Here is a 13,396-nt window from a genome sequence, read left to right as displayed (position 1 = left end):
AATCACATATAACATATAACTGAAAGTATCTTTTCTATAAGATATGTTTGTATAACTAGGTCTCTCCACTCAGAGAGGCATTAACTGGATGGGCATTAACTGGATGTCCACTCTGTGCCAGCCACTGTATGAGATTTTTCCACCAGAGATGAAGAGAGAAGATGATTCCTGCAGACAGCCGACCAGAGAGTGGAAAGTTACAAAACCACGTGACATGGTCTCTGACAGGTCCAAAGATTCTTTCCAACGCACTCCTTTCTTTTATTGCTAAAATGATGGGGGTGTCTTGATAAGGTGAAGTAAAGAGGCAAAGGTTTTATTGCCCTAATAATTAGCAAGAGAGGAGTTCCTTTGCCTTATAGGAAGACTCTAAAAAAAATTTAGGGCTCTCTCCCTAAATACACAAAAAATTATACAGGCCTAGGAGACCTGGAGTATACTCTTCCAGCATGGAGACCCTCAGCAATGGAACCCTGTCCCTGGGGAGAGGCGGGCAAGGTGGAAAGACCAGCAAAGGGGAAGGGATGCTGTGGAGAGGCGAGGAGGAAAGGAGCCTCTGGCTTTTCACAGGGGCAGATTCTGCATGGAAGGACATGGTAGGAAAAATAAAGAAATATGATCAGTGTCCACAACTGGCTGATGGTGAGATTGTTACCCTTTTAGATGGGGGCGTGAATGATGGTTATTACTGCAGTGGAGGGGCACTCTGTGTCCCCAAGAGACTCATAGTTTGAGAAAAGAAGGGATTACTCAGATCAAGCTGCAGAGCAGATGTGGGGAAGGTGATGGTGGTAGGAGAAAATGGTTAAGAATCTGAAAGTTGTTCAGTAAGGCTCCAGCATGTATCCAAAGAGGCTGACCCCTTATTAAATGACAGTCAATTACCATGATTGTGCTTACCCTCAACAGACTCGAGGCTCCGGAAGGACAACTCAGTGCTGAGCAGATGCTCCTTTTGAGGACGAGGGGAAAAAGAAAGGGTGGGCTGAGTTGTCTTCCTCAAGGGTCGAGTCCATGGGTGACAGAGATTTGTAATATTCATCTTCACCATCAAGCACTTTGACTTGGCTGCAACACAGAAGAGTTTCGGTAGAAACAGAAATGCCACAGCCATCTCTGGGGCACCTAAAGTTGTTTGAGTACTTGGGGCAGGGTTGGGTCCCAACACTGGGGCTGGGATGGGAGAAAGATAGCTTAGGGCAGCCCAGAGTCCTGCAGCACAGAGGAACTGGGGTCTGATACGCAAAGCCTTTCACCTCTGAGTCACACACTGATAATGGCCCAATGTAGTGGTGTTTGGAAATGGTGATCATATTGCAACTTGATGTATCTGAATTATCTGGCCTTTCTCCATCTGCTTTCCTCCAGGTGAGAAAGTTCCCCTCCTGACCTCCTCCAGTTCTTAAACTAGTACTAATGACCTACCTCATTCTTATTCTCAATTGAGATGCTAATAATTAAATGAGCTCAAACTCCTTAGAACAGTGGTTCTCAACCTTCTGGCCCTTTACATACAGTTCCTCATGTTGTGACCCAACCATAAAATTATTTTCGTTGCTACTTCATAACTGTAATGTTGCTACTGTTATGAATCGTAATGTAAATATCTGATATGCAGGATGGTCTTAGGCGACCCCTGTGAAAGGGTCGTTTGACCGCCAAAGGGGTCGCGACCCACAGGTTGAGAACCGCTGTGTCAAACCACTGGAGGAAATTTTCCTGTACCTTTAAGGCACAGGGGTAGGGTAATATAGGGGAAGCCACCTATTTGCCCTGTGTGGAGTGATCTTGTTTGTGGGAGAGTTTTATACAATCCGCTATGTCTCCACTTATGAGGAAAGTACAATTCCCTGAGAAATAACATTTGCCTTTTGATGGCAATTCCAGCCTTTTCAGACAGAATAGATTCAAGTTCTGTATACTTGCTACTGTGAAAAGTAGTTTCCAGTGTCAACAAGAGCGGGGCTATACCCATCGCATATTTTTGAGAAGCCTCTCAGGAAAGTTTTGCATTTTCTGTAATATCACAAAGGACCCCTTCTGTTTACAGTTGCTTAGAACTAAGAAGACAGATATTTACCCAAGTTTTCTTGGCTTCCTCTTGCTCCCTTGATATTCTAGAGCTCCCTGTGGAGAGGGCCAAGAACACACAGTCAAAGCAAAGCAGCAAGTCGTTAATTTTTAATTCAAAGTGATTTTGTGTTGAATGCAAGCAGATGCTGATAATATCAGAAGTCACAGCATAATTTTTTTGATCAAAGGGCTCAAGTGAGCCTGATGAAGCATGCATCTTGCTCGTCTTTGATAAACCACATCAATTATTCACCGTGAAGGCAGACATCCTGACATGAAAGCAACAGATAAAGAGCCTAAGCACATGTTCAAGACGAGAGCATAAGAGGGTGGGGGTGGGGCTGGAGGGGCTGGAACAGGTATTAATAACAGAATTATTAACTGGAAACAAAGCCGGTGAAACAGCTTTATGGCCACTTTGAACTCACATTTAACTGGTTATAGTACATGGTGTCCTCGGGGCTACTCAGCATTTTGGGCTGCTGACATCTTCGGCGAGGTGTTCGCTGCTTCTGTGCAAGACCATTTTCTGAACCTGCAACAAGATAGCAAAACTTTCCTGTAAACCATCCGAGGTTTTGGGAAAATTACGGGAAACATTTCTCTTCATATAAATGCACTTAGTAGAAACTGTGTCTCATTTTAACAGACATGGCAGAGCTTTGCTATTATTAGAGAAATATTATCCTAAAAAAGCAAACACACAGGGGTTCCTAAGAGTAAACAAGAGATACTGCCTGTAACTTTGCCTTCATCTTTTTTTTTTATCTGAATCAGCAGTCAAGAGTGACATAAAGCAAGCTGGTTTGTCCACGCTGAAGGAGAGGGTCGTGAGCAGCCTTTGCAGAGTAGAAAGTGCCCTTAGTGAGATAACTCAGGACAACGAAGACAATCTGGGATGGTCTGTACCACATCCGACAGTGAGAGTTCAAAGACATCTGGAGCACACACACTCGTGAGTAGAGGAGAAGCAAACTTTTTGGTGGGATACATTTTGTAGGAAAATGGCTTGAGCTAGTATTTACTGAAATGCTTTGAACCATGCCATTGATCCGTGCAGTCTCTGGAGGTAGTGCAAGGGAGAAGGGGAAAGGATGATTGCCTGGTTTCACGGAGCAGTCTCTTTGTGTTAGTCCTAATTTCAGAATCCTGGACCAAGAGTGCCCTGGGGGTGAAGAAACCACGTGTTCAATGAGGTCATGATTTATTTCCCTTCCAGGCAGATGATTTTTGTGGAATCGGCTGTCTTTTTGGCACTATATCTAAACCAGGGTTCAGCAATTCTAACTTCTTGTCAACATACATACAACTGCCGTAGAATCTTGTTCACGAATGTCATAGTCTAGAGAAGAGATATCATTTTCACAGACCAAGTGTATATTATAAACTAATTATTCATAAAAAGAGTTGGAGATTTGTAGTCACAGTTTGACTTCACTAGAGATTCCTACAATTTAAGGAAATTTAGGGGGAATTTCTAAGTGGAGAATGACTCAGCAAGGACCATGATGAATAGTGAATTATCATTTTCTAAGGTAGGAAGTCTTGCATTTTTATCTTTCTTTAATTGGAACATATTTATATTTGAACAAGACTTTTGGAAAGATACAGGATTTTAGAAACTGTCCATTCTAAATACTCTTTTTTCTTCCTCCCAGAAAAGGAAACTGAGGTCTACAAATGTGGAATGACTCATCCCAGATCAAGCGGCAGAGTCGGAACCCAACCCTAGATCTTTAACTCCTGTTCTAGCAGTAAAAAACAACAACAAACAACAGCATTATTGTCTTTCTTAACACAAAACATTCTTTTTTTTAAGTCAAATGTCTCAGTAAAAGTAAGCTCCATGAAAAAAAATTAATTAGCATAGCAAAGTGATGCTGCTGGCAGAGGGGTCCGGTAGCCTTAGCAGACAACCCTGTCCGCATCTCCAGGAACTCTGTGCAGAGAACAAGACTCCAGCCTCTTACACTGGTTATCATCATCCTCAGAGTACAAGGAATCCAGAATTGAAATGTTTTTTTTTTATTTTTTTCTCTGATAGTTCCAACATACCCAGCTCCTGCTTGCTTTGCAAAATCCATAGTCTTTACTATGGTAGAACGTGAGGTTGTGAGGTCCTTTTGTGTTTCTCTTCTGATTTATAAATTGATAAGCAGAAGCATCTAGAGTTAAGGCTGCGGGTGTGAACATGCCCCGGAGATCTGACATGTATCTCCTTTAGACTTTCTAATGTTACAGGAATTCCAACCTTGTCAACTCAAAAGACTAATCTTAAAGAGTTTTGGAGTTCAGCTTGGTTTGAACTTTATATTTATATAGTGTTTATACTTGATCAGAGGCTTTTCTTTATATTCTCAACTGGGAATGCCTAATATAAGATGTGGTTTTCAACTTTTGCTCTTGAACAACTTGTTGTTCCAAGATTTTCCTTACCTGATTATTAGAAGGAATTAAATTATTGGATAGAATTTTCTCAATTTGAAAATTTCTACCATAAATTTTAAACAAACAAACATGTGATGTCTCTACTATACTAGAAACTAGTGTAAGCTGGTGTCTGATTTAGCATCAAATTTTCACTTTTAAAAAAATATATTTTATTGATTTTTATAGAGAAGAAGGGAGAGGGATAGAGAGTTAGAAACATCGATGAGGGAGAAACACCGATCAGCTGCCTCCTGCACACCCCCTACTGGGGCTGTGCCTGCAACCAAGGTACATGCCCTTGACCGGAATCGAACCTGGAACCCTTCAGTCCGCAGGCCGACGCTCTATCCACTGAGCCAAACCAGTTAGGGTAAATTTTCATTTTCATTATTTTAACTTTAATATCTCCGTATTTCAGATGTTTTGCAAAGAGTGCTACAACTCTTAGGTGCTTTGCCATTGGGGCAAATCTGAGTGTCATTGATACATGACCAATCATAAGCAACCAAATAAATAATTGGGATATGAATCATGATTCAACGACTACTGTTAAAACAATTTGATAGCAATATGCAAAAAATATAACTTAAATACAAACCTTATCACAAAGTACCAAAATGTAAGGTACTTTGCTGGATATTATGGGGAAGATAAAGAGAAATAAGACAAGGTCCTTGCCTTCAGTCTAATAGAGAACACTGAATTAGAAGATGTAAGTGACTTGCTTAAGGCCATAAGCTAATGCTGCTGGACAGAAATTAGTGTTGTTTTTTTAATTTCTAATTTTTTTACTTTTCTCAATATACCTCTTGATTCTCACAGGCCACAATAAATTCCAGATGAGTTATATAAACATTTTAAACATTCCCATAAAAATCTTAGAAGGAAATGAAATATCTTGTTTTTTTTTTAAAACTGTGGAATAAGATAGAGACAAGGAGGTTTGATTATATTAAAGTAAATTATTCTATATGATGGACAGTAACAAAACTAAGATGAGAGGAAGTGCAACAGAAAGATAAAAACAGTGAAAAAAACAAATACACACAAAAGTCTACAGTCCAGAATGTGGAAAGCCTGAATCAAGAGAAAGACAGGCATATTCATATATATTGAAATGCAATTATGAAAAAATATATTGAAAAATGTTCAGCCAGAGCTTTAATTAAAATAATTACGACTTCCTTTCTATTAATTAGGATAAGCCAAAAGGTCAAAAGACCTTGTGGGAGAGGACCCAGGTACACTGGCCCATAGCTTCCACCTCCCCTTAAGTACAACTTGACAAACTATAACAAAAGCTGAACATGTTGCAACAAGTTAAACCAAAAATTAAAAAAGCGGATCTGTATGAAGATGGATATGACAGCACTTTTTGTAGTAGAAAAAAAGCTAGAAACATAAGTATTTAATAATTGGGGAGAAGTTAACTCCAAGATATAAATATGATATCGTACCATGAAGATATCAATAAGGATAAATATGGGTATGGTGCTGATAGATGAAAGTTCAAAATCCAGAAAAAGAAGCAAAACACAAATAGCATATAGCACATTGATTAAACCCAAACATGTATGCACATTGAGAAGTTTATGATGATTTTTCTGATAAAAGTTTAAAAATAGCCCAACTCGTGTGGCTCAGTGGTTGAGCTAAGAGGTCACTGGTTTGGTTCCTGAGCAACATGTCCAGGTTGCTGCTGGATTCCGAGCAGGAGGCATGTAGGAGGCAGCCAATCAATGTTTCACTCTCATCAATGTTTCTCTCACTCTCTCCCTACTCCCTTCTTCTCTCTCTCGAAAATCAATAAAAACATAATTAAAAAATAAAAAAAGTTTAAAAATAAACAAAAATCGATGAGGACAAAAATTCTTCTGTCTTTCAAAAGATGAAGAAACTATAGGTAAAAAAAAGTCTACTCTGTAAGTGTCAGAATAGAAGCCTGAACCCCTGTCTGCCAGCTTTTGAGCCAGTTTGCTTATGAGTTACAAAACAGTATGGTTATCTGGCAATTACCTATTTCACTTGACTAGCTTTTGTAGATAAACTGGGCAATCCAAGTTTGAAGATACACATCAGAATATCCGTCATTTACTCTGGAGACAATGAAGTTCATAATCTGAAAGTGGCCGATTCCCACCTTGCATGTTTGTAAGCCGAGCCAAACTCTCCAGGTATCCACGAGGATCCCTCCCTATAGTGCTTCTTGAAAGTATATTTGCCATGAATACCCGTTTGTATTGAACATAGGCCTCTTTCTGTTACGAGACTCCCTACACTCCCCCACCCAGCACCTTCTGATTTCATATTTGAGACCTTGAACATCTTTCTCTTTTGAGTCGTCACAGAACCTCACAGGAAACTGGAGATAAATCTGCCAGAAAATGGGAGAAATCGGAATGGAGTTTCAGGAGTGTGGGAAATGCATACTCCTTTCTCTCTAATCCGAAATCATCACACATTGTGGCTGCACAGTTGGCCAAGGCCTTGGTGAGAGACCAATAGCTGAATTCAACTGATGGCTTCATAACATAACTTCAGCAACTGGTTTGGAAATTCAATATTTCAGTTCTCTTTATTGAACATGCAGGTATATCCAAGCTAGAGTTGCCAGGCTACCCAGTTAAATATGAATTTCAGATAACCAATACTTTTTAAATGTAAGTACATCCTTTGTAATATTTGGGACATACTTATATTAAGAAGTGATTGGTTGTTTATCTGAAATTCAAATCTAGCTGGGTGCCTTCTTCCCCCCCCCCAACCCCCCATCCCTTAAGTGTAGCAACTCTAATTCAAGCACAATTTAAGTCACAGCTGAGGCATTCTGTTCTCCTCTAAGGTCTGAGATGAAGAAGGAAATGACTTCCTCTACTCTATTTGACCTGTTGCGTTATGGCTATTTTGGCTACAAATACTCTTCCCAACATTGTCCCCTGACACTTAGTGTTTCAGGTGTCATCATCCACTACAGATGTGCGAGTTCTGGTAAATTTCCTAGCAGGATTACAGTGAAGGAAGAACAACCACAGTGGAGAGCAGGATGGGGCATACAGTCCAGCTATCCTGGCCTGGTGGGGAAGTTTGATTTCCAAGCCCCCGAGGAATGGACAGGCAGTGAGCAGGATTCCTGGGAGAGAGCACACTAAGAGAGCCATAGTCCTTTGCGCCTTCCCTGGAGGCCTCAGCAGGCGAGGATACGTTCTGAGTAGTATGACTGCAATCTGGTTGCCATTTGTGGGTGAGGCATTCTCAGAGTCACTTGCCAAGAAAACATTTCCTTGAAGCAAACAGAGTGCTCTGTGTTTAGATTTACAGATAGCAAATCCCAAATGGAGTTATGAGATATACCCCCCGTGGGGGGCATTTGAGTAGATTCGAAATTATGTGACTAATGTATAGAGCTCTGTCAATTCCGTGCTTAAGGGGAGGCACAGAATTTCTCTGACGGAAGTTCTCAGGTCAGTTGGAGGGGACAGTAACCCAGTTGTCAGCTGAATGATCGCTCTCCTTCATGATGGTTGACCATGCTGCCTGGTACTCCAGTGGACACTTCCATGAAATAGCTTCCAATGAGAGGACCTGCCTTCTCCAGCTCTGTGCTTCTCCTTACCATGTCATTTGTAGGCAGCAAATCTTGTTTTGCTAAGTAGCTTTTTCTTTATTTCATCTCATTTGTTAACCCCATAGAGGGAGCAGAGGCACAGGGAGATTCAGAGATCACACCGCAGGTCAGAGGCAAAGTCCAGCTGAGAATTCAGGTTTCCCAACAGCCTGCTGACAAAAGGCCCCTTGCTTTTCCATCTGCGGGGTCTGAGGCCCAGGGAGCGTGGGCCCCTCTGCCAGTCTCCCTTCAGAGTCAGGGCTAGAAATCAGGCCTTTTGATTCTAAATCCCAAGGTCTAGGCCATCTATTATGATGCGTGTGTTTTTAATGAGATGTTCTTACAAGTTCTTTTACCTTTCCATGTCTGACTTCAGGAGGGACTGAGGAATTCAGTAGGTTTTTTGTAAAACACACAAACACAACCAGAAGAGAGATTTTCTCTTGGGGTGAATGCAATTCAGATTTTCCTTTCTAAGATGAAAGGAAGGCTACACATTTTCCCAGTTGCCATGTTATGTCGTGAACAATCTTCTTCAAAATTGTAAAATGGCTACAAAGAAAACATCCCTGAGTTAAATTAGTGCCCGTGGAAGATGGCAGAGTTATAAATTGTCTATAAGGAATTTTCCTCTTAATAGTTAGGGAAGTGGTAATAATTTTCCCTGAAACTATTTCATAGTTCAGGGTTTGGCACACACTCAAATAATGAATGAATGAATGACTGAATGGTAACTGTTCGTCATTCTTGTTAAGATCTGCCCCATCTATGTAGCCTACTCTTTGCTTTTGTAAGTTGGGATATTATTGCCAAGGCTTCCAACAGGAAGAGGGCCTTTTCTATCCTGGAACACATCTGGAGAATCTGCAATCTAACAAGGAGGGAGAGAAAGTCAGCCTCTTAAGAAGGAAGTTCATTAGTATTTTATCCTTTTGATATTTTTCTGGGAATATGCATTTACTTCTTTTAACATAACCATCCCCCACAAATTCAGTATTCACCTACAGTAATTTTTACTGCTTCTCCCACTTAACAATAGAGTCATAAATATTTTTCCATGATATTAATCTACTTTAAAAAGAGTATCTTTCTTTTAGAGTTACATTTAAAAATTTTTTTATTAAAGTATAGTTGGTATTTTAAAAAAACAATGAGTGAATATAATGCACAAATAAGTTAAGCAGTGAAAAGTCCATTTTTGTCTTACCTCATCCCAACCTCACACTAGAGCAAATGTTGGAACAACTTTCTTATCTGTATTCCAGATTATTCTAATTGTTGTATGGTATTTCATTTAATAGATGATCCAACATCATTTCTAATTGTTGTATGGTATTTTATTTAATAGATGATCCATGAGTAATTTACATAATGTCCTATTCGAGGCAATGTTTTTCTATAACAAGTAATACTTTGAGGAATATATATATATAGTTTTGTTATCATTGTAATTAGCTAGCTGGTTTATTAGTATTAATAATAGGATGAGAGCAAAGGGGAGTCAGACATTGTCAGCATGGTCATCTGGGCAGCTTCACCAGGAAGCTATAACTTCACGCTAGCCAGGGAGCCACCGGTCCATTCCCTGCAGATCACTGTGGGAAGTGATCTAGCAAAGAGGGAGATAGGTGCATGCGTGATAAAGTTGGGTGATAAAGGTAAGGTGCTTGCCTGTCAGTCTAGCCTGCGGAACAATCAATTGGCTAGGCGGTGGACCCAATGCAAGCCTGAAAAATCTTTGAAGGTTAAAATCTCCAAAGAGTTCCCTTTCTCTTGCATTCTTGTTTGTGCTTGCTCTCTTGCTTTGTGACTTGCACTCACCTGTGCACTCACCTCTTCTCTCTCCATAGCCATATGGCTTTAAGCAACCACTTGGCCCATGGCCATGCTGTGCAGACCTCACATGCAATGCACTGCAGCTGGGAACACAAGCTAAGCTAGTCAGACGCTGGACTGGGCTGTAATATGGAACAGAAACTCGGGACACTGGCTTTTATTCTGGCCTTGCTGAAGACCAGATTGGACCTTTTCCATGGAGGGACAGAGATAGGACTTTGGAGGGGAACCCCCTTGATTTTACATCATCAATAAAGCTTTCCATGAAATGCCATCCTCCTGTGGGGACTTTGGGAAATACTCTTCCTCGTGGTACCCCAAGAACTCTACTTCCACTGATAACGGTTTGATCTTTGATTATTTTCTTAGGATAAATTCCTATAAATAGAGTTACTGCCCAAAGAGTATGCATGCTTTAAAAATTTATGATTTGTATTTCCAATTGCCATCCAGAAAGTGTATAGCAAACTATCCTTCTACCACCTGTACTTGAGATTACCCGTTTCTTAAAGATGGGACAGCATTATGAAAAAGTCTGACAGTTCAATAGATGAAAAAGTGGCATGCCGTTTGTGCTTTGATTTCATTTCATTGATTACTTGAGAGTGAATGTACACCCTTTCCCACTCCCCACATTTATTAGCCTTTTGTTTCAGGATTCACCTTTGCTAAAAGCAACCACAAAGTTCATAGGTCTTGGCTGAAACAAGTGTTTGCCTATCTGGTGTGACAGGTATGGAGATGCCTACTTTTATTTTATTTATTTATTTAAAAAATATGTTTTTATTGATTTTTTTGGAGAGAGAGAAATGAGAGGGATAGAGAGATAGAAACATCGATGAGAGAGAAACATATTGATCGGTTGCCTCATGAACACCCACAACTGGGGATTGAGTCCGCAACCTAGGCATGTGCCCTGACTGGAAATTGAACCAGTGACCTCCTAGTTCATGGGTTGATGCTCAACCACTGAGCCACACCAGTCAGGGGAGATGCCTACTTTTAAAGTTAGCATGTTGTAAGGAAGTATTTCTCAAACTTCTGTCATTCATCTACCACTTAAACCTGTTTTGCTATATTCACGATACCTGTACTATTGTTTAATATTAAAAAACTAATTTCATTTTTTATTTAAATACATTTCTTTAAAAATGAAACTTTATTCATTACTGAAAATGAAAGAGCAGGGGCAACATTTGCCATAAATAAAAGTATACCCTAAAGTAAATTCAATGAAAACAAAACAATATTATCACACCTGAGCTAGATTCTGTTTCCCACAAAATATTCTGGGCTTTTTAAAGATTTGTTAAAAAGAGAGGTGAGTAAATGTGAAAAGACTTGGCAGCATACTACCACCATAACTTTCATCTTAAATTTGAAGAATTTAAACTAAGAATTGAAAAAGAAGTAATTTTTTTTTACATGATTCAGTGTCATTTAACGTCACATTCACCCACCATTTTAAATCAATTTGAAAACCACCAATGGCCCATGTCCCACACTTTGAGAAATAAGAAAAGAAAGAAAAAGCAGCAGAGTCAGAAAAACATGAGTATGAATCTCCCTCTAGCACAGTGGTTCTCAGCCTTGACTGCACATTAGGATCACCTGGGAATCTTTTTAAAATCCTGATTTCTGGGCCTCATCCTCCAGAAATTCTGTTTCTTTGTTACTCATGTTGTGGCCCCACCCCATAACAAAGAAACAGAATTTCTGGAGAATGAGGCCCAGAAATCAGGATTTTAAAAAGATTCCCAGGTGATTCTAATGTGCAGCCAAGGTTGAGAACCACTGCTCTAGCACTTATTAGCGGTCTGAACTTGGTGATGATGATCATTCAAGTAGGGTTGTAGTGAGGGTGACAGATAATGTATAAAAGAGAAAAACATGCTGCCTAAGGCAGAGCAGGTGCTCCTAAGGGTTGTAATTCTGGTTATGAGAGTGGTTCTCCACCCTGATTGCAGATCAGAATCACTTGAAGTGCTTTTTAAAAATACAGATGCCTTGGCCTCAAAGTTGGAGATCCTAATTCATTTGGTCAGGGGTATGGCTCTGGCATTGCTATTGTTGAAAAAGAGCTCTCCCTCCGCTATTTCAGATGATTTTAATCTACAGCCAGGATCGAAAAACCCAGGGACTTAACCCTTTCCTAAGAATTTGGGTCCGTTTTGCAAATTAGCTAACTGCCATCTTGAAAAGCTAGTGTAGGACCAGAGATGTTTTGACTGGGCAGAAGGAATTCTGGGAAGGGCAAGCATCCCCAGTAGGGCTCCTGGTATCGCCAGGTATTTGCTTTGTTCAGGAAACTGTATCAAATGGCTCGAACCCAAAGCAGACACTAATTTCCCTGGACTCTGGGAAAATGCCTCTTATTCCAAGAGAACAATTTTGCTGACCAGGGAAACATTATCTCGGGTTTCCAGGGGTATGACGTTGCTCAGGGTTGTTCTGGAGGCTTTGCTATATAAATGAAAGTCAAAGCTGAAAAGCAATTCTCACCAAGTGGGACTTCTTTAAAGCAATACACACATGTAAGGCAAAAACTTTGGGATCTCAGGAGGTTGGAACCAGTTGAAAATGTTCAAAAGGCAGAAGGTTAGAGTCAGTTACACAGAATCAGCAATGGTTTGCCATGGGTTTTCTTTCTTTTTTCTTTTCTTTTCTTTTCTTTTCTTTTCTTTTCTTTTCTTTTCTTTTCTTTTCTTTTCTTTTCTTTTCTTTCTTTCTTTCTTTTCTCATGTTCTCACATCGATGTTTCTCCCTCTCTCCCTCCCTTCCTCCCCTTCTCTCTCTTTCACTTTCCCTCCTTTACCCTTCCTCTCTTCCTGTCTCTAAAAAAAAAAAAAAATCAATGGGAAAAATATCCTCAGGTGAGGATTAGCAAAAACAAAAACAAAAAAATTATTTTTCAATTACAGTCTATATTCAATATTATTTTGTATTAGCTTCAAGAGTACAACATAGTGGTTAGACAATCATCCTATATAATAAAAGCCCAGAGACTGAAACGACAGAATGACTAGAATGACGAGAGACTAGAACAACTGTGGCCCTTTGCCCCAGCTGGCCCTCCTCCCCCTAGTGGGGACTTCCACCCCTATCCAGGGCCCCCATCAGGGCAGGCTGGCCAGCTCCCACCTGTGCACCGGTCTCTATCCTATATAATAAAAGAATAATATGCAAATTGACCCTAATGATGGAATGACCAGAACGACCACTGACCAGTCACTATGAGGCACACTGACCACCTCTCGGTCCCTTTCCCCAGCTGGCCCACTCCGATCACCCGATGGTGAACAGGGAATCGGGGATGTGGCAGGGGGGTTGGGGGGTGGCGGGCAGGGGGGGGCAAGGCCAGCTGCAGGCAGCTGGAGAAGATGGCCATGATTGCAGGCCAGGCCTAGGGCACATACCCATGCATGAATTTCATGCTTCAGGACTCCAGTTCAT

General features: G+C 40.5%; 1 protein-coding gene across 1 annotated transcript in view; it reads right to left on the bottom strand.

Moving 5' to 3' along the window:
* Positions 1-906: 906 nt before the first annotated feature.
* The window catches only part of MYO3B (myosin IIIB), a 356,270-nt gene continuing 343,780 nt past the window's right edge, over positions 907-13,396 (bottom strand). Inside the window, exons 33-35 of the mRNA XM_006766548.2 lie at positions 2,502-2,608; positions 2,081-2,127; positions 907-1,068 (exon numbers count right to left, since the gene is read on the bottom strand). Of these exons, the coding sequence (XP_006766611.1) occupies positions 933-1,068; positions 2,081-2,127; positions 2,502-2,608 (290 nt within the window). The 3' untranslated portion in view covers positions 907-932. The remainder of the gene's footprint in view (positions 1,069-2,080; positions 2,128-2,501; positions 2,609-13,396) is intronic.

The sequence above is a fragment of the Myotis davidii genome, unplaced genomic scaffold, assembly GCF_000327345.1.
Source record: "Myotis davidii unplaced genomic scaffold, ASM32734v1 scaffold59, whole genome shotgun sequence".
Classification (NCBI taxonomy): Eukaryota; Metazoa; Chordata; class Mammalia; order Chiroptera; family Vespertilionidae; genus Myotis; species Myotis davidii.
Note: the sequence above shows the minus strand (reverse complement) of the source record. Positions and strands in the feature narration are given on the sequence as shown.